The sequence below is a fragment of the Saccoglossus kowalevskii genome, chromosome 5 (assembly GCF_978046115.1).
Source record: "Saccoglossus kowalevskii chromosome 5, keSacKowa6.1, whole genome shotgun sequence".
NCBI classification, from domain to species: Eukaryota; Metazoa; Hemichordata; class Enteropneusta; family Harrimaniidae; genus Saccoglossus; species Saccoglossus kowalevskii.
Window position 1 is genome coordinate 20604356 of NC_140645.1, and position 22920 is coordinate 20627275.

Here is a 22920-nt window from a genome sequence, read left to right on the forward strand (position 1 = left end):
GAAGTATAGCAGTTCTCGCCAACTATATTATATGTGCTACTATTTTGGTATCATTCCTATAGGGAAGTATAGCATTTCCCGACAACTAAATTATATGTGCTACTATTTTGGTACCATTCCTATAGGGAAGTATAACAGTTCCCGACAACTAAATTATATGTGCTGCTATTTTGGTACCATCCCTATAGTAAAGTATAGCAGTTCCCGCCAACTTTATTATATGTGCTACTATTTTGGTACCATCCCTATAGTGAAGTATAACAGTTCCCGCCAACTAAATTATATGTGCCACTATGTTGGTACCATCCCTATAGTAAAGTATAGCAGTTCCCGACAACTAAATTATATGTGCTACTATTTTGGTACCATCCCTATTGTGAAGTGTAGCAGTTCCCGCCAATTAAATCATATGTGCTACTATTTTGGTACTATTCCTATAGTGAAGTATAATTTGTGTGCAATTTTACTGTTAAAGAATTTTTGTCATTAAATCCTTTTTCTAAGAAACATTTAATTTGGAACACACCTTCAGTTTATTTTATTTTCAGGCTAAACCTTGATACTTTTACAATCCACCAATGTCCAAACAAGCTGCAAATATTGTGGTTACTAGTGGCGGTCTTTATTGTCGATATAGTTATTGTCCGCTTGCTCGTTAGTAGTATTCAATAGGCTTTACTGCCACCTCCTAGGCTGCTCATTATTGACACGGTACCAAAATAGTGGCAAATACCAAAATAGTGGCTTAACACACGTCACAATTCACTCTTTGCATAATCGGCTTACAGCGACGACGCACCACCTGTTACATTGAATAGCGCCCTCAATCTACGACAAAACACAATGTCGGTGTCTGATCGAGCACGGAGTTGTTTGGGGTGAAAATGCTACATTTATCGCCTACAGATACGTGCATTAGTATTCAATTATCGGAGTGAAGGTAGGTTATCGAGTTTTTATGAGTGAATGGTTGGTATTTGAAGGTAGTATGGCTTCTCTCGGTGTCATTCATTCACTATTGAAGCATTGTATATAGAGCACGGTCTGTTTCACTGTACCACAGCGTGCTGCGTTATGAATTGGGATTTAGTTCCGGGATTTAGTTTTTGTCTAAATGCGTAACGAGTATGGTAAATATAGTATTCATATGCGTTACTGTGTGATGATATATGTTGATGTAGGTCGCGGCGACCATACCGTGACTTACGTACTGTGCGTTTAAATACGGGTAATAACGGTTCACCGTCATTTCTATGGAGCTAACATGACTACGCCGGGTGAATATGCACATGAGTAAACGTGTGATAACGTGTACAGACATACAATTAAATATCAGTATCGCGTATCAACCAGAGACTCTGTGAACTTCACGAGACATTCGTCGAGTTCATTGTCTCAAACATCTATAATGGATGCGCTTTTATTCTTATACCTAAGACGTCAAGATCTCGTTGAGAGATCTCGTTGCGAGCGAGAAATCCACTTACTCAAGTAGTGTTTTTTATTCTCTCCTGTTACCGTACTCACCGATCCCCTGATTATGTAAGCATGGTATTTGAAAAAATATTTGCAATGAAGGGAGTAAAATCGAACACTATTGGTGGAGCGGGCAGGTCTCGCGGCTCTCCCAACATGATTTCGACGGCCATTTGCTCTTAGTGATTTGATTGGTTAGTGATATGCAGACTGTTTGTATTCACCAATATACTAAAAATGCTTACGTTTTCGCCCTTGAATACTCGAAAATATACATCCATGGGAGGTACTAAGGTACCTTCCATGATACGCCCAAGCTTAGCAAAGAAACTGGACGTGTTACGTTAGACCGTGTATAGACTGTATATGTTAGTGTGAAGATTGTTGAATGCACATGTATTAATCACCGTGAATTGCAACATGTTTACCTAGGATCAACGAATCAGAGTCATATAACTCTCCGTATGATAGGTCAGTAAGGACTACCTCAATAGCAAGACGTGTTGGGTGAAAAAAGCCAAACCTTTCAAAGTTTTATTGAGCATTGTGTGCATGTGTCTGAGTGTCTGACCCTACACGAACGAATAATTGCGTAGATCTATTAAATTATACAGTTTACATAATGCATCTGTCACTCTATCAATATTCACAATGTCATAATAACCTCATATTATTATACATCTGTCGCCGTAACGCCATAAGTTACAGCGTGCCGTAATTTTGCGGTATTTTACGGGGTATTTTCATCCTACCATACTAGTATTAGGAAATGCAAATTCCAAATATGGAATGATTACGCGCGTAAGCGTTCTCTAATAATAATAAAAAAACTTATCTTCCCCAATAGTTTGACTGGACCCCACACAGTAAAGTTCGCTAAATTGGTTATAAAATGTTTGGATTTCGGAAAATATTTATAATAATAATGTTGTTGCGAGGATACAGCAAAGTATGTAGAGTATATTTCCGCTGTGCATACTTTGCAGTATCCTCGTAATAACCTTATATTATCGCGAGAAGACGGTGCCTTCCTTTGTCGGTTGTATTAAAGTGAATCCGCTTAATTAAAAATCCCAGGACTGATTCGAAAATAAAGCACACAGTCGAAATAGGTGTAAAATATATGGCACTACACAGGCAGATGAGCGCGACGGGGATCACGGGAAATAATATTCATCATGATTTATAACTAATAATAATCGAATTAGTATTAACAATTTTGTATGCAATGATAAATGATGATTAAGAGTTGCCCATCTCTGTTTCCAAGAATATTAAATGTAAATTGTGGTACAGATATTGCTTCAGTTTATTCAAATAATAGACAGAGTTTCAGCTGCGCGTGAATATTCTGTTTGATTACTCAAACAGCTTGTTGGCTCGTTAGTAAGCAGTGATTGCCGGACGCTAACGGTTAGTCATACGAGTGTATCAGGTTTTCGCATTTTTATTCGAATAAAACATTACTCTGCCGTCTTTGATAATTTATTCGACAATATAGTGATATTGTACGACTGGCCACGAACTCAGACTAAACAAAATGGCGGATTTGATAACGTACTAGGACAATGTTTTCTATACGTCTATATCGTGTTCTATGGTTGCTAAACAGTGAAAGTTTCAGTTAGAATATTCACTTTTAAAATCCACGAGTTAAATTATCAATTATAATCACGTGGTGTGTATGTATTTTAAATAATCATACAAGGCTATATACGATTTACCAAGGTATATACTATTTTCGTCGATATACTCATTCATGTTTTTCTCGTATCTTTACAGGTGTTGATAAAACACTGTGTGTGATGAATGTCTCACACATATTTAGCGCTATATTATATTTCACATTCGGTGTATTCATATCGACCATGTTGTTCCTGAACAGCCACACCATTACACCAATACAAAATTACGACATGATTCAGTACATAGCGGATATCGTCGGAGAGAAACAGTTGGTCGAGTTGTTGAAAAATGGACATCAGATATTACCGGATTATCAGCTCCTCGATGACGTATTCGGTGACGTCACTGTGGAGAAGTTGAACAGTCTTGCCGCGGTTATCAGTCATTGGTCACAAAACAGTAACACGCCAGAAATGACAGAATATCGACTTCGCCAAAAAATGGCGACGCACGCAAAATCCTGTGAGTGTGAGAAAGAGCAGCGCTTTCCCCTGAATGACGCCATGGGCGAGAGAAGAAGGGAAGAATCGTTGCTGTGGAAACGGAGGCAAAGAAGGTACCAGGAACCCCTGACAATGTGTAAGTCGATGTCCCCTCTAAGTTACATCGGCAGCGGGATCGTCGTAGAACCAATGCAAATTGTCAGAATTGTCGGTTTGAAGTTAGACCCAATTGTTAGCACGCCCTTTTTCGAGCAAGCATTGAACGAGTTTGCAATAAGCATACGGTCCAAATATGGTCTGGGAAAACTTTTGGTGCACGGAAGAGTTGATCGTCTGCTACAGTATGCTAATTTCAGCATAGTCGGGAACAACACCAGAGAAATTAGTATGACCGCAGACAAAACGATTACAGTGAATTTTTTGTTAGACAACTTGATGTACAAAAGTACGTATTACGATATTGATATCCGGGATATTATCGAGGTGACATTTATGCGTTTTACCGCGCAGGTGCACGTACATATTCGGCGCCAAATCATGCCGGATTTGTACGATGTGGGTACGGGGGAAAAACTGAGAGATAAAGTCACTGTCATTACGAAAACGTTCGAACGCTACGAAGCTGTGAATCGATTGGTGGACAGCATAAACCGGTTCTATCCAGATGTGAATATCGTCGTTGCCGATGACTCAGAGGAACCGGAAAAAATCACGGGCCAGAATGTGAAACAGACATTTATGCCTTTTGCAGAAGGTTTATTTGCTGGCAGAGGGGTCGCCCTCAGCCAAGTGACGACAAAGTATTTTTTGTGGGTTGACGATGACTTTATTTTCACCAAACAAACTAAACTGGAAAGTATGGTTGAGAAACTCGACGACTTCCCTTCGAATCTTGACCTCGTTGGGGGCACGGTGAACAACAACAGTTACAACAAGTGCTTCACAGTGAAACCCGGTGGCCAAGATGGCGACTGTCTGCGGTCCATTCATGCCAGATACCGGCCATTGGAGAGATTTCCGCAATGTGACGTTGTTGACGTCGTTGTCGACTTCTTCATGGCAAAAACTTCGGTCGTTCGACAAATCGGTTTCGACCCGGAGTATCGACGAATTGGCCATACAGCATTTTTCATCGACGGACTGGGTAAAATGCGTGTCGCCATGTGTCGTGACGTTGATGTAGACCATCAGCAAGTGCGTACCGCCAAATATATGCAATACAGGGCAAGACTCATTGACAAAGACGACCCCAGACGACATACAAACCACCTAATGTTCAACAATAACTTACAATGTGTTTGAGTAAATTGCAGCTGCCTCATACTTGAAACAAGATTACGTTGACACATGATGCAATAGCCCGTATGACGCACAGATGACAAAGGATGCTGGGTATTATTAAACGTTTGGTGATAGGGGGCGCTATATAATAAAACCGAATTCCTTCGAGAAAACAAAAAGTACAAGACTGACAACAATGAATTTCCTGAACGCCCTTAAACCAGGATAATCTTAAAATGAGAAATACAACTGAGTACGTTTTATTCGACATTGTTATTGTCTATCTATACATACATGCAAACTAGACTCATCGTCGTAATCTTTACGGCATGCAGCTGAAGGTTGCCGCATGAAATTCTAAATATGGCGTCTGGACGCGCCAAACCGGTGCGCTGCTGTTCAAAGTGCGTACAATATTAATCGTTCTATAAACATCATGTGCATGCTTCAGTTAACCTTTTCACTATCAGTTTCCTCTTTTCATCGCAAATTCAAAAATTAGCAAAAATGGTTTGAGTAAAAACTGAAATTTGGTTCAAATTGTGTCTATTGGATCCAAAATTGGAGTTCATTTCCAGAAATATTGAAAAATATAAGAAATAAATGTAGAAAAATCCTGGGTGAGAAAGTCTGGTGGTGAAAAAGTGAATAGTACGTATTAATTTACAGCGAATGCGCATGCGCAATGGTTACTGGTATGCTGTTATGAACAATTAAAACGACATTTATAATTCAGTGTTTTATAATTAACATTCAATGTGAAGAAAAATAATAAAACAGTCTTAATGTCATTCAAATTTCTTTTTTTGAATTATTTCACGTTTTCTTTTTTTATTTTTTCACATACGTGTTCACATTACATTTTTTTCCTTTTTGTTACGCTCTCATTTTGAAATCAGAGAAAAACATTTGATACAAGTTAACTCAATTAGAATGTTCAGTATATTTGTAGAGCAGCCACGACTTATTGTGAACATTGTAATTACAGATTTACACGCTGACCATTCATTCTTTATTTAAGTGTTGGCATAGTTATTGTCGCTGTACAATTGTGTATTACAGACAAACAAGTTTCACATAATTGATGAAAAGATATACACTGTCGGTGTTTACATTGCATAACACGTAGAATTTTTCATCAGCTATTTTCTACTTGTATAGATTCAACTGATAAGCAAGCTTATAGATCACAGAGAAATTTATACATCTAAATATGTACGTATATATTTCACGACATCACTTCTTTTTATTTCAAGAACTACGTTACTATTTTCCGAATGTGTCAAATGATTTACATTTCTTAATACACGTATTAATACAGACGTTCATATACGTCATAAAACGTCGACGTAAACAAGCATCACTGATAAACTTTTGTTTAAATCGTGCAGACAATTTTAGTAACATAAATTGAAACTTGTGAAATAATTACGGTAAACATTTCAGTATCATTTCCTCAGTTCTCATGTGTCGCCACACTATACTTTAATACACAATGCCTACACAACTGCGCCCTCCAGTGTCAGGATGCACCGTAATGTTATAAACAACATATATTGGCGAAAGCAATGTAGTTCAACTCGATATTTGTGTTTATTGCGTAATCGTTTGTCATCAAAAATGCGATTAAAATATAATTTTCATTGATGGATCGATTGGGTGATAGATACATATCAAAACAACATCGATGCTTTGAACGGCTTTAGTTTCACCCAATTACGTCATCGAAGGACTTCGGCACCATAGGGCGCTACTAATGGAGGAGGTAGACTTTTGTTGGATAATCCTGTCGTCACATCACATTGTGATGAGTATTTAATTGGATTGTAACTGTTAATGTGTTCAAATGTAGTATAATAAATACATTGTGAAAAGAGTAATGTAGTCAATTTCATGTATATTATTTTATAGTGATGTAATTGTTTAATATTGCATGTTAATATATTTGGAACTATATATAACTCGCACACTGAAAATATATCTTTGGCCAGAATTAAAATAACCTGATTTCGTCAGTTTTCGTTTATGTCATGCATGCACAAAATAAACTTCAGTTATTTTAACCAGCCTGAAATGAACACGATAAATTATATAATTAAATAAGACACTCACGAACTTAAATTTATATGAACGTTAATGTCATATGAACAAAAAAAATCTAATTACCGTGGACACGATTGTGGCCGCTATATTAATCAAGAAATATTATTCAGATAACCAAACATAGCCATGATTCTTCATTTTTGAACTTTAAAAATATTGGCAAAGTCAACAAATTTCAATTAACAGGAACGGAACTGTTATTCGTTTTGATTTATTTCCAATTTGAATCCGTTAATTTGTGTCGTCAATCATGTAAATTTGCTGCTTCTAGGTTCAATGCATATTAATGAGAATCAAATATTCCGGGAATATGAAATTCATATATAGGCTGTAATTGCCAATGAACGTTAAACACACCACACATTAAAACGTAATCAATTACGATAAATTAAATACGCTGTCAACATCGGATGTTATAAGACTAGACCGTAGGCTAGCATACACAAAACTCTGTGAACGACATCGGAAAGAAACTTCCAAGAAGACATTCACGTGGATATTATATCTGGTATGTAAAATATAATATTTTCTCTATTTTATTTATTTATTTATTCATTTATTTATTTATTTATTTATTTATTTATTTATTTATTTATTTATTTATTTATTTATTTATTTATCAATAGAAAAAGATTGCATACTCAAAATACTGCATAGTTTCACAGTTTTATTTTGTTGTTGTGAAATGAGAAGATCACTCTCCTTACACAAATTTCATAAAGTTGTATCGTCTTTTATTCCAATGAAGCGATGAACATATAAGGAATAACGATTATTATTATACATATGTCACCGTACCGCCGTAAGTTACAGCGTGCCGTAATTTTGCGATATTTTACATGGTATTTTCATTCTACCATAATAGGAAATGCGACTTCCAAAAATTGAATTATTACGCGCGTAAGCGTTCTCTAATAATAAAAACAAACTTGGCTGCCACCAGAGTTTGACCGGACTCCACACAAAGAAGTTCGCTGATTCTGTTCTAAACATTCCCATGGTGTATCCTTGGAAGGAACAGATGTACAATAATAAGTTTATTACGAGAATACCTCAAAGTATGCACTCAGACTCGTATTCTCGTAATAACCTTATATTCATACTTAAAACAGAAAATTCAGACAGGTATGAATAATAGTGTTACGTTACGCCCAACATCTTTAGCGGAGGCGAGTCCATTTATTTCCATCATATTTCATGTAATTTTACGCCACGACATGTCATTTCGTGATTCGAGTATTTACATTGCAATTACATCTGACTTTGTGATATCTTGCCAACATCACGCAATGCCAACTTTGCACCATGCTATTGGATGATATAACATTCCATATCATTATGTGTTATTTAATTAAATAATTTAATGTGCGTTGTGCGATTTCACAATGCGTCATTCCGTTTGTAGCATGCTTTTTTACGCTTTCGCATTTTGCGTCATGCAACTTGAACCAACTTCATTTTACGCCTTCGAGTTCTGCAATAGTGTTTATTTTAGTTTGTTTTACAGTTCATCAACAGTATTATGACATTTTGTTCATCAGTGTACTACTTTTTATTGTATTATGGTACCGACATTAGATTTTTTTTTCAAAATATATAACCATCACATTCGGGACGTTATTACACTCAAGTGGCTCGGTCAGTTATTGAAGGCCATTTAACGCGAGATGCAGATTACATTCAGATTACATACACTTCGTCACTTTATCTTTTTTTTACACGTATAAAGTATAAATTCTACTCATTGAATCGTGTATTAGTTCATGACATACAGCCGAAACTGTTAAATAATTAATATAATTATATTTCCATCCAAAAAATAAGAAGCAACTCGAGTAACCTTTAAATATTGTTTGAAGTTTCTTATTTCATAGTCACTGTATTATAGTTGTTTGCTTTAAATGTATCTCCTAAACATTTGTGGTTTTCTGAATGCTTGCCAGCGGCCATCATTAATTTGTTATTTTAAGAATAATGAAAAACATATTATTAGTGATATATACAAAGCCTATATAAAACAAATTCCCAAATTGTGAATCTTGAGTCTTATCTAGCGATGCATTTAGGCATGCAGGTTGAACTTGCTATTGACGTAAAACGTATGGCTCGATTCAGTGACCATCGTCTTGCAAAGGACGAATGTTCTCCCCTTGCCATTTTCCCTAACACACAATATTTTTTCAGATTTTGATATGAGGTAAACCTAAAAATTTGAACCCCCTCCTACTACTTTTTATGTGATATTCATTGTACTTTCAGCAGTCCCATAAAAATCAATCAATTGTCAAATTGCTTACAAATAATTCAGATACGAAGACAATTAGTCAGCTGAGCTTTCGAATGTCCTAATATCAATTGTTGGCCACATGAACATAGTTTCTCACTACTTCCGGTTCTTCATCAACATTTAAATATATATATATATATATATATTATTATTATTATTGAGGTTTATTTCAAATTAAAAATATTAAACCTTAGAAGTTAAAACATATGTACACATCAAAATATGTTCGTGCTCCACAGTTTCCATAAAACACTATCCAATAAAATAGAAATGGATAATACAGCTGTAACAAGTGAGTTGTCAGACAAGTGTAAACGTGAAAAAAAAACTAAAACACTTCTTTCTAACAATTTCGTCAAAGGTTAAAAGAGATTAACCAACAAACATCAAACTATTGCTTTGAACATAAGAGTATTTAAAACAATTTTCGAAAAAACTTGTGAATGAGCTCTGTGTAATTACTATAAGGCTGAATGGTGTAATAACACCATAAATAAGTACACTATGGAACATCACAAAAAACAGAACAAATTGCCTCTAACATAAAACATTCTAGTCTTGTTACATATATCACTATCATCTTTAAGATCAGAGGTTATTAAATGACCCAAATATTTATATACGTCAACATACTTAAGAATTCTACCATTGAAAAGGATAGACACTGGATTAATTATTCTAATATAAAACAGATTATACAAGTTTATTTTACAAAGTTGAATCTTTCCGTTCCAATCGACTAAGTATGTACTTTTTCTAGTCTTTTAATAGTCATGATGACGTGGTCAAGACAGTTGATGGTTTTCAACCTGCTGTTGGTTATGTTCGTTGCTATGTTGATGATCGACGCAGTTCCAATCGACTCAGAGAACGACACACCTGATATGAAGCAGTCAGCAATGGACAAATATCATAGTAAGTTTCATGTCAGATATTTTTTACAGCGAAAGCAATTCTGGTTTTGTATTTTTTTTCTCAAAACAAATAATTCTAGCGACACAGATGTAATTTCTGCGATAAAATGTATTTAAAGTTAAAAATTTTGTTGCTATCTTGATTACATATGTTAATGATCTTCTAAATTATTATTGTTAGTGTCATAAAACTAAAACTCCGTATCATTATGTAGATTAGCTTACTATATTATGCAAATGATGTTTCTAGTCAAAACTGGTCACACTTATGCAATGTGTTGTTAATTTAGGGTAGAGCAGGTGTTGTCAGCGAATACAACATGTTCCGATTGCATTAAGAAATGTATCACATACCATCTTTGGTCACGTGAACCTCAAACGTATTTCAGTTTAAATGTTATCGTAATTATTAATTACGCAATGTTTAGGTAAATACGCTCTTTCATCATGCTCCAATAATTAGTTTTTATTCCCTCGGTGCAGGTATTGCGTTCCCGTTGAATTACCCCTTCTTAGCCCCCCCCCTCCATAGGGCAAGAAAACGTTATATACATTTTAGCAGTATTATATTATAAAACAAAAGCAGTCAGATCTTACCTGATTTCAAAACAACCCACTTGTGTAATCATCAAAATTGTGTATTCATGAAGCCTATCTATATTGTTTTCAGTTTGTAAACATGAATATGTTGACATGCCATGCGTGTGTGATGACAAGGGAAACATTCTGCTGTGCACACAATGGTAAGGACCCTTAATCCTTTTTCTTACCAGTCTTTGATATTATCTTTTATTATGTGTTATTTAGACAATAACGATTCCCTAACATCACCACATTACATGAGGAGAAGAGTCTGTGGCAAAATAATGTGCGAGGCGAAGCCAGTGTGACGTTGTGGGAGATTCATTGTTAAGCCGTCACTATCAGAGTTAAAACCAATTCAGTTAAATTTGGAGGATTTTTCGAATGTATTTGCGAATAGAGTTTTATTGTATCGTGTAATAATGTAAACCTTTGATAGTGGTGATTTATAACAGAGATTATTGCGGATTCTTTATTTCAATTATAATAACCTGGTCTGTCGAAAAATTGAATATACTCGCTGTATTAATAGTAGATAGCGCGTCGTACCCACTTGCATTTCAGTTACGCATAGAAACTCACGAGTCAATAACATGTAAATCCACGCAAATAGGTAACATTCCAAATAAAAATGACCAGGATTTCTTAACTTAGATTAATGGTGGATTTGTCGCTTAAACGAACCACACAAATATGAAGAAATATTGAATACTGATGAAGCACACACGTTCTCGTTTGTATATTAAAGCGGAAGGGTCGTCACCTGCGCACGCGCGGGAATTGAATCCCAAGCGACGATAACAACACACGCTAAAACGCAAAAGCTCATGGGGGGGGTAGTAGTAGACGCTTGTTTATAAACAATGACACGCTATGGCCATCTAAAGCATGCGCAGGTGACGACTCCCCCCGCTTTAAACCTGGCACTGCGCTGTTGTATTTTACACGCGTTTTACACGTTGTGTGAGGCCCATATTGAACCCAACGCGACCCTTTCACTACAACGATCAAAGTATATCCATATATTACTCCAGAAATATGACGCCAACGTATTTATCGTGAGTTGTAGGGCAAGAATGGTTAAGGTGGTATAGCATTATGTGCAGTCGATATCTAAATGCATACTTCATACTGTGTAGAGAGACTGTTCTCGTCACAAACAGAACACAAAACAACTATTTTGTTCGATTTAGTAAGACTACTCGGACTACTAGACTAAATACACTACATAAGACGATAATATCATAAGTTAGGCAAGGCTTTACTAAACTGTATACAACTAAACTAAGCCAAACTAGACTATACTACACGAGAATAGACTGGACTAAGCAAGACTATACTGCTTTAGACAAGACTGGTTCAAGCTAGACCAGTCTATACTACACTAGACTAGTCTAAGCTAGACTTGACAATATTTCATCAGGCTAGAAGAGGAAATAATGTTGTACGCGGTCACATGATCACTTACCCTGTAACTTATTTTTCTCTTCCAGGAGTACGTTCTTTATATAAACAGACACCATGCTACTCGCTTCCGTTCACATCACTATTAATGAAGTAACGTGTTGATGGCACATTTTCACTTGCAAAAAAGTATATATTATATATGTATGTGTTAATAAAATTACACAAAGAAATTGTGAACATTACGCTTTCCTTCCAGCTGTTTAAATTACTAGTCAAGTCAACTTACAAGATGGTATATGGCTTGCCACACTTCTCTAACACCTAACAATTAAGCCAAGCAAACAAGCAGAAATAAATACAAGCTATTGGACGTCCCGGACAACAAGCTTTTGTCTGACACTGTGTCAACACAGGTGGCGCTATTCAGCACAGACCTGTGTTTTATGACGCATAACTAGCCTCTGAAGGCTAAATATCAATCAGCCACCATTTTAGTCAGCGTTTCTTCCGCGGAACTATATACAAGTATTTTTTTCTTGTTTTGAACACATTCTCTCCTTATTTTTTAGCAAGATTGAATCTTTAATGAGTTGATCAATTAAAATAACGAACAACACTCATCAGCATGTCTTATCTTATTAACATTAAAATGCATGTAAATTGCGAGGCCAAAGGTCTAATGTTTCTCAATATTGCATTGACAATCAGATCGCCGCAAACCAATCAAATAGCGCCACATGTGTTAGCACAATGTGGAAATAGTGCGTGCGTGTCAATGCTTGTCTGAAAAACACTATTTCATGTGATAAGCTCACGTATCAAAGTACATGGGTGAAAGGACACAACTTATGAATGTGGAGTTGCAAATCAAATAATGAAGAAAAAATGCAAAAAAGTGGTAACGCATCCATTTTAAAATTAAACTGGATTTTAAATCAAAAAGCAAATGCAAATGGAATTATTTTTATTATTGGACTGGTTTTTCTATAATTTTTACTTGAGATTTCATTTGTATCCATTACTCAATACTCGAAAACGTGACACGCTCGTGATTACATAATCACATTTAAAAGAATTTTATAACCTTCACAAATCTGTTCGTTATCTCATATTGAATTTTTGTTGCCCCATACCATCAAAGATTGGTTCTGAGTAAATTTCAATTTTTTGAGGGGGAATCTGAATTTATTTTGAAATCTCTTGAATCTGTTTTAGAATAACATATTGTTGGGTTATGTTTAGAAAAGTAACGAATTTATGAAAATGTCGTATATGTCCGATAACATAGCGATTTTGTGCCAATAGTAATGTGGGAATTCATTGTTATAAAAGTAGACACTCTCCAAATACATAACAAATATCAGATTTTACCTACATCGCCACAAGAGGGCGCTCCGCAGTTGATATCTGTGCCTGGATCTGCAATGTGAGCTGTCAATACCCGATATATCGGAAGCCTGTTGTTTAGGATTGATATATTACTAAATGAGAGATGGGCCTTGTACATGTACCAGAGCACCGGGGATAGAAGGATAAGGTTGTATTATTTGTAACATTTTTACACGTTAGTTACGCTACTAACAACACGAGGGAGGAGCAGTTGAGATCAATAGCATTCTAGTATTGCGTGGTGTCTTAAATAAATTTGCTACAGACAGAAATCACAATTTAGACACACACACACACACACACACACACACACACACACACACACACACACACACACACACACACACACACACACACACACACACACACACACACACACACACACACACACACACACACACACACACACACACACACACACACACACACACACACACACACACACACACACACACACACACACACACACACACACACACACAGTATGCATAGTGATTACTACCTTCCCATCATGCATGCAAAATTTAGTAGTGATTCAAATCTCAAACTTTGCACTCATCTGGAAACCCCCTTTTCCCTATTAAAGGTGATTGTACTCGACAATAATTTGTTTTACTATAATTGCATTATGATAGAAAGTTGTCATCGAGATCTGTGACGAAGCAGGAAGTATTTGTGCATAAATATAGTGCCCTCAGCGACAAGTTTCAGTTTATATTCCTGGTAAGACGCCACGTGGGGGCGTGCAATATACATTGTGTAGTAGGTGAACAGACAGATTGCACACTGTAATGTGCCCTGTAACACATAACACAATAATAAACTGACTACAGAGCATTACCAAGTTATGATTGCTTGTTACTGCACTGATGCACCTGCCGAGGGACTGGTGTGCAGCTTCTATGTAAATACATGACTAAACTATTTCAATATTGCCTCGATCCACGTGGCGCCTATTATTTATTATCTCAGAGTGCGTGGATCTATAATTGCTAAATAATGTATAAAGGTAGTGATCGTTCATAGTGCAGTATTGTATGAGGTGATATGTTATTACAATTAGTCTGTGTCATTTTTTTGATCAAGACTTGCCGTTAATGGTTGAATTATATCAATTTGGTCTAAAATTAACTAAATTATAAAATAAAAGTGACCACTCAGATGTAAGCGTGTAAACACATCAAAAACTTCAAGCGTTGGTGTACGAGCTTTAATGCCGGAAAACAACTAAGAATATAGTCAGTATTGCAACAAAGTGAACACGCATGAACACCCGGTCACATATTTGAATAAGATCATGTGAACAAGTTTTCTTTGAAGAATTTTGGAGAAAAGATTGAGATGCACATCTTTGAATCCCCGCTGAATAGTGTAACAGGATATTCTCTGTGAGTTCTCGTGAGCGTGAGCAATGATTACCAATCCATATCCGAATTAAACGCACAAAATGAGCGTCACAAATAAGACGTATATAACACATATAAGCTTTAAAACGGATGCACGACAAAACCGTGTCTCGTCCAAACCTTCGGGTTATGAAAAAAAAGAAGATTCGTACTATGTGCAATTAAAGTAACGGATATATTTTTGCTTATTTAAATACGAATCAGCGAAATAGTCTTTTGAATCAAACATAGATTCTTATTCTATATAAATCTTAGTTGGTGTTAGTAGTGTATGACATCATCCTCTTTGTATAATTACCCAGGGTTATCAGTCTAGAATCTAATTCGTTTGTACCAAACATTAGTCTATAATTCTACGAATGTACGACGTAATGATTTTACCTTGATGTCACTTAAGACTAAGTACGGAATCATGTTTGCTAGTATTCGATTCTACCGCTTTAATACATGTTGTGAAATATCATGTGTCTTAGGCATAACTCTGTAAACTCATACATTGACTATACACTGGCGGATCCAGCAAAATGTATTGAGGGGGGGGGGGTCCAAGCTTGGCCTAAAATATACGGAGCGTAAATCGCAGAGAAGCTATGCGTAACCCAGATGATATGAATCGTCATGCGTTTGGCGAGGGGGTTAGCCCCCATGCCCCCTTCTGGATCAGCCCCTGGACCTATAGTCAGGCACAATGTAAAGTAAGAGCTGTCTGCATGTATTCAAGGTTGCTGAAAACAGAACAACTTAACATTTAGCGGGCCATGTAATGTTTGCACGAGAAAATTATGTTTGTTGGACATTTTAGTTTTCTTGTGAGGTATCCAGATTACGATGGTCTAACAGCAGTTCTAAGTTTTAGACGAAGACAGGAAATGATTTATAAATAATCAATTAATAATCAATTAATTTTTGAGACACGATTTTGTATCGCATCTATGCATTTAAACACAAACAACCATATCGTGACTTGATAAAATACATTGATATCTGAAAAAAAAAAAATTATAATTGTATAACATGCATACCATCGATGATTTGCTTTCAAACGTTGCAGAGAAACAGACACAACCGGACGTTAAATAATTCCAATTCAAGGTGTCATATTTTCTGCAAGTCAATGCACGTTTCTTCAAATTGACCCACTTTGAATGAATTATATTCTGGCGGATATTCTATGTGTCTTGATATTGGGCAGCATTCACAACCCGGTGATATCCTTGACACTGAGTGCACAATAACAGATTTATAATTCGAAACTGAATCTGCGTCATTATCTCCCAACCTGATAATTGTGGAATTCGAGATTCCGTAGGTCACGCGCCATCACCTCTAATGTCATAGTGCACGTGAACACCACCTGTCTCTATAATAATGAGTTCCGAACAGGATCAAAGAATTTTCATTTCACATTTGTATTATTATGGTTAGTAATAATTCGTCATAGATATCTAAGAAAATTGTCAGTTTCAATTTGTTTTATCTTGAAATTTATAGTTAAATTAAGATAAATATACAAATTTTATTAATAATGCAAATCAAACACAATTTTTTAACGGTATAGTGTTTCTCCAGAAGCTTCCCGATTGAAGCAAATAACATCGACAGAAGTCTCCTTAAACAACCGATTCGAACATAACGAACGACATGAAGATGCCGATCTGAAATCAGATACGCATATTATTCGTATGTTTTCGTAGTTTTTGGAATCAGTAAATAACTCTTAAATCTTAAGGTAAGATGTAATGAAGATCTTCCCTTTTTTGCACGTTAAAGGTGCATTTATAGTCGAGACGCAGGGCATCAATGTAAACGAAGATGGTGATAACAATCGCGTGTTGTGTGTGGTACGATTTATCATCCATAACGCGATCACCTTGATGTGATTTTCCATGTACATTTACAAACGGATTCCTGCTTATTTATTTACATCCAACAAAAAATCACATAATGTATTATAGTAAAAGCCACAATTGTCGCATTGAGTCTTGTTTGTCAACTGTTCATCACTTCCAAAGTGACCTATTCCCTGACTCATTACCATCATAATATTTATACACAAATCTCTTCTGGTACACATGAATAATGCAAGCAATTTGACTTCAAAATATCTCGGCAGTATTTTCGACCATTCTTTTATATTTGCATTGATATTTACGTGGAAACGGGCTAAGAAGTTATATGCTGTGAATGACAATTCATCTTCCATAATACATTGTACATTTACATACTTGTGGGAACATATGGAATCAATCCTATACAACGAGATCGTGGGTGTGAGTAGTGTGACGAGGGAAACATCGCGACGCACTCGCGACGCACTATCCAGTCTTATTTGTTTTATTGCAAGTAGCACAGTCGAATCGTTGTGGACTGTATATACCGAAGATAAAATATGTTATTTGCATGCTTTTGTTTTCTGATAATCCTTTTACAATTCCCGTCCTAAGGTACACTTGAAACACAATATTTTTACACACGTGATGTGCAACTAATCTTTATAGTATTTTGATATTCCGATCTCGTCTGTGTCGAATAGCAGATTGTAATTATAAAAAAATAATAAAAATCATTCTATGCTAAGAAAAATCAGAACCAATTACGTCAAATTGATTTTTAATTCTTAATCAGAAATAAAGGTCAATAAGGAGTGCTTCAGTTGAAATGAGATCCCTTCCACAAAAAAATGAATGACACAAGTATTCGACTTGTATCACAAGTCATTTCAGAAACCACCGAATGTCACATGGTTCATTTTTAATCATCAACAAATAAAATGATATTATCTTCCTTAATTGGAATTCTGTAAATCGAGATTTTCTATTCGTGAAATGTGCCAAAACCATTGCATACACACCCCGTGTATACAGACATATTCCTAAAATAAATCTAAATTAAAAAATACAATTGTCGACGATAGATTACGGGGTAGTCTCTGAATTATCAATATGATTATAAGTTAACACAAAAAACTACTTTAGTTTGTCAATAACTGGTTTGAGAAAAATTGCTTAAAAGAAAACAATTTATTTCTTATATATAATAATATGCGTTAACTTATTTATTTATATATATATTCATAGTCGAAATTATTGAGTAAACTATATCATACACATTTAACTTAAATTTAAAACATTTACTTATTGTAAAAAATGTCTTTTTGCGAGCATGTCTTTTTCGCGAATTTCAAGATGTCGCTAATGACTTTATTGCCAATTCAAAATGGCCGCCAAAAAAACAAAAAACAAGATTGACAAGAGATATTCGCTAAATCAACATTTCGCTATTACGTCATTTTACCACAATTTGCTAAATTGCATGCCGCTTTTTCAACAAGTTTTACAGTATTAATCTTATTTAAAATACCTTTTGGGTCACTAGTCATTCTCACCAAGAACATATTTTAGAGCCAGCAAGATCTTTTACAACTTGAACTATGTCCAAAATGATCAAGCTGATTCCAAGAAGTTAGATAGTTTTAGTTTGCTTCCCATTCTTTATCATTTGATGTATACATACCAACAATTTTAATGGGTTTAGCGGCCAGTTGATGCCAAATAATATTTGTATTTATTTTCCTACTTACCAAGCCAATTGCTTCTGTGTTGTCTCGATTATTATGTAGTCTTGATGAAATATGATTTTTTTAAAAGGTTGAATAAAAGTTCGCAAAGTTCCTTGGCATTAAGCGGCCTGGTCAGGCGATCGGCAAAAACAGTTTTCCAAACGTGTTCATTGTCTACTTGAAATCCGTATATATTTAGATTAAATCGAATAGTTACTGAAAACGTTTCTACTGCTTATACAAAAATCGCTGGCGAAAAACGGTCACTCTGTCTGACACCCCAAGATATATCCATGTTTGTAGCTATAATAGATAATTCAACAAACTTTTACGAAACATGGCACAAATCTTAATGTATGAAAATATTAATAAAGGTAACCCATTTAAGAGAATCAAATGCATTCTGATAGGTTGTGTTCATCGGTATATGACATACAATCTTAAATATTTCGACCCTGAGCAAAGACAGACTGTGTACAATGAATAATACTAGGATGGTTTTCTCCAACGGCATAGCAATACACAAATATCCAACATTAATAAGAGAAATATAACGCCAGGTTTTAATTAGTTGATTATCTTTACACTTTTTATCAATTTAATAATACTTTGATGTTGTGCTGTTAGCGCACATTTGAAGTTAAAAAAAGGAAGTTACCAACTCATGGCCAAAAATGCAGATGAAACTCAACCGGGATACCATCATTTCCATGTGTTATTCCAGCTGGCATCCAACATATAATTGTATAAGCTTCTTTAAAAGTATTCCGGCCTTCACAAATTTTAACACTTTTGGATAACTGAGGAATATAAATCGTTGTAATAATTTGTGTAAAAAAATTGCGTGAATTAATACAATTGTATGAAATTGAATATACTTTACGCAATAAATTGGTTTTCAGATAAGACTTGCCTGAAAATTAAGGTAAGTTAATCAAGAATACTTCTCTGGCAGTGTGTCCCATAATCTTGAAACTACAATTTTAAATGCCCGATTTCTGTAGTGCTACATAATTTAAAACGTGACTAAAGAAGAAATAGTATTGATGATAACGATGTGCTTGGTGTTGTGTGTTCCTCATCTGGGTAAGATGCAACTCGGTGAGCATTATCAGTTTACATCATCCACCTTGAATCTGTCAGCGGACAATGCCTTGATTCTGCAATCCCACCAATTCGTAAATTAATTTCTTTATGTATTTGCAGATTGAGTACATCCGCTAGAATTTTCTATTGCGAACATAATTGCTTGTTATGTCACAAGTTTATTTTCCTTGCTGATCCCGTTCTTCAAAACCGTTCCTACCTCCCCATCAGTTTGTCTAATATTGTGTTGTACAATACCGGCCTTTCCTAGTTTGGCACCCGCACAATTCATTCGAACTAAGGTTTATCTATATTTCATTGTCTACCATTTAGTAAAGTAATTTGATGGCTATACTGCGCTAAAGTTTATGTGATCCTGTTGCTCACAGAACTTTACAATCTACTAGTGTTGATTGATTCGAGCATTCGTATTGTATTAGCATATTGCAATGGTGTTCTTTTAACATTCGTACTATATGTCCCATTATGTCTCTCTTTGCAACGTGGGAATGTTGCAGTAGTAACAATATTGTAATCTATTACCACTTTCCGACGTGGTAGGGTGTATGTAGTAGGCACGGCTATACCACTATCTTCGATATGGGTTGTTGATGCAGTGAATCGTAGGACATTTGGATCTTTCTGGAATATTTGCAGGATGCCATTAAAAATTAATGTTTTCATATATATGTATATATATATATATGACAATTATAAGTAAATGATAATAAATAACAATTATAATGTATTTATCCACAATATTATTCGTCTTAACGTAACCACAGTTTTATGGTTTAAGGTATAAACGAGTTTGACTAGTACTTTCCTAGTAATGACATAATTATCATAGACACATACATTGGGCGAAATGAGAACTTAATTTTTATCAGCCTTTTAAAATAGCATGCATGGCGTACTAAAAGCTTTGGGGCATTTGTGTGCAGAATAATATATGAGTGGCTCGCAATCGTTCCCATATTGAACGAAGCAAGTCATTTGCGTCTATTACCATAAAATGACAATTTGGTATTTTCTATGTGCAAGAATATTCACAATATACACTGTCTCTAAATTGAATCGGATGTTTACTTCGTATCTAGATGTTGGACGGCGTAATACCCAAATAATCCCTTACGCTCAGGCAGTCGGTCAGCAGTCGGTCAGTGTATTCTCCGCAGGAAATCGACAAGACTCGGAAAAACTTTGAATTCAACTTTTAGAAAATAAGTTTATTTTCCTCAGACAAAGCTGGTCCACTCCGCAATATGAATCATTGGCAAAAATTAGGTAAATTCAGTGTAATTACAATATTCACAGCTTGAAAAGGGGAATGAGAATACAAGTTTATACAAATAAATATTATATCAGTAACATATAATCGTTAATGTGAAATGTCTAATAAAAAAAAACCTAAATTATAGGTATACATCTTTTATCTTTAGTTTAAGACCATGCTATCGGGATTCTTTAATATTTAACATTATCTGTATCATACTTCATGAATATTTGTATATGTGTAGACATAATTTAATAGGTGTTTATTTATTTTGAACTACAACCGATATATCAGGTTTTGCCATCATAAATATACATATTAGGAACATTTAATAACATCGGCCTGAGCTCCAGTATATAATTAATTGTTGTTTATTGAATGATTAGTCACGTCATCGCACGTTATCACTGAAACTGTGGAATTAGTTTACCTCGTCTTGCATATTTCGTTTCAATATTTGATTGGTGGAACCAATAGGCGTTCAGACTGCCCGACAAAGCTAGGAGCTGGTGGTATATAGCTATGACTCGAAGGCAGAGCGGAGATAAAACTGCTCCCCGAGGTAGTATGAATGGTCGACGTCGTCAGTAATGTATTCCTTGACAACATCGGCTGTTCAATGGTATGATTCGGTATTCGCGTGCCACGTCCTGAATTATGAGACGATGCTGGGTTTATTTTACGAGATTTCCTCCACAGGCGGCACAGTAGCGCATTTTTGTAGGCATTTCGGAAACTGTCGTTAAAACACGCGTAAATAACGGGATTTACCCAACTATTTGAAAAGTTGGAACATACAGAGAACAGAGCCACTGCCCTCAGATTGGCATGGCTACGTGTATAGTCCACATAATTGACGTACAGGTAAAATGTATAGTGAGGTAGCCACATCACGAAAAACAAAATAACCACCATCGAGAGCATTTTCACAGCGTTTTTCTTTTTGTAACCCGTGCTGCTGACTGGTTGCTTCTCCAGCCACAGTTTATAGACCATTGGAGCGTATAACCCCGTGAGAACAAATAATGGTATTAAAAACAACACAAAGAAGTCAATAACACGAAATGTCTTTAGCGTATACTGCGGGAGGTGGTGGCAATAGGGAATCTCAAACGTCTCATTGCCGATCTGGTATCGATATATCTGATACTCCCACGCTATCGGAACGTAGCTGGCGTAACTCATCGCACAAGACCATGCCACGACCACCATGATAGCAGCCTGTCCCCGCGTGATCTTCGGCTTCAGTGGTGTGACAATTGCCCTGAAGCGATCCGAAGCGATGGCGATGAGAGTGAAAACACTGGCTCCCGTGCTGGTGAGTTGGATAAATCCGTCGATGTTACAAATGATCGGGTTTACCATAAGACTCAGCGCTTTGTTCCACATAATTACCGACGGAATGTAATAGGCACCCACGAGAAGATCGGAGACCGCTAGTGATGCTATTAGCACATTGGAGCCAGCTTGGCGTAGCTTTGGCTCCAAAAGTACCGCCACAATAACCATGAGATTCCCAGACACAATAAGAAACATGCATAAACCATACATGGTGTATATCACGCTTTCTGATACGTATCCATATGTTGGTTCGATGACATCACTATAGGACGTGGTCTCGTTAAGTAAACTTCCGTTTTGCGTGATCAGGTTGTTCATTTCACTACAAATAAACACATATTAAATTAATGGTTACACCATAAAATGCTGTACTATACAAAACAGATGCATTTTAGAATTGATGATATACACACGGCTGTGAGATACAAAAAGTAATATTACTGAACACTTATTATTGTGCCCTTCTAGGTGAGAATCAAGTCTTCCTATTTTTGCGCTGCTCACATAACATAAAATAAACTATTATGTTAATATAGCTATTTTTTTCATGTAATATCCACAAAAACAAGTTTAAAACTTGTTACCACCCGATATTCATAAGCGATGGGGTTTTCTGCAAAGAAAGATTGATGCGAATTGGAAGCGTATAAGTCCTCGATTATCGCCTATGACAAACTACTGAAC

The 22920-nt window shown here is 35.8% G+C and overlaps 2 protein-coding genes and 1 long non-coding RNA gene across 3 annotated transcripts; 2 read left to right on the forward strand and 1 right to left on the reverse strand.

Annotated features, from left to right (window-relative positions):
• Nucleotides 1-3392: 3392 nt before the first annotated feature.
• LOC102803988 (beta-1,4 N-acetylgalactosaminyltransferase 1-like) lies at nt 3393-5149 on the forward strand. The gene has a single exon (XM_006812121.3). The coding sequence runs from the start codon at nt 3393-3395 to the stop codon at nt 4905-4907; it is 1515 nt and encodes a 504-aa protein (XP_006812184.3). The 3' UTR covers nt 4908-5149.
• Nucleotides 5150-7419: 2270 nt separating this feature from the next.
• LOC144358760 (uncharacterized) lies at nt 7420-12416 on the forward strand. Its single transcript, XR_013421894.2, has 4 exons — nt 7420-7497; nt 10037-10191; nt 10861-10933; nt 12266-12416. It is a non-coding gene; the product is annotated as an uncharacterized LOC144358760 (long non-coding RNA).
• An 8882-nt stretch (nt 12417-21298) lies between these two features.
• Nucleotides 21299-22554, reverse strand: LOC100369261 (QRFP-like peptide receptor). Its single transcript, XM_002731251.2, has one exon. It carries the CDS (start codon nt 22552-22554, stop codon nt 21346-21348), a length of 1209 nt encoding a protein of 402 aa, XP_002731297.1. The 3' UTR covers nt 21299-21345.
• Between the last annotated feature and the right edge of the window lie 366 nt (nt 22555-22920).

Coding starts and splice junctions, on each gene's coding strand:
- LOC102803988 (XM_006812121.3), top strand. CDS start 3,393: ATGATTCAGTACATAGCGGATATCGTCGGAGAGAAACAGTTGGTCGAG.
- LOC100369261 (XM_002731251.2), bottom strand. CDS start 22,554: ATGAACAACCTGATCACGCAAAACGGAAGTTTACTTAACGAGACCACG.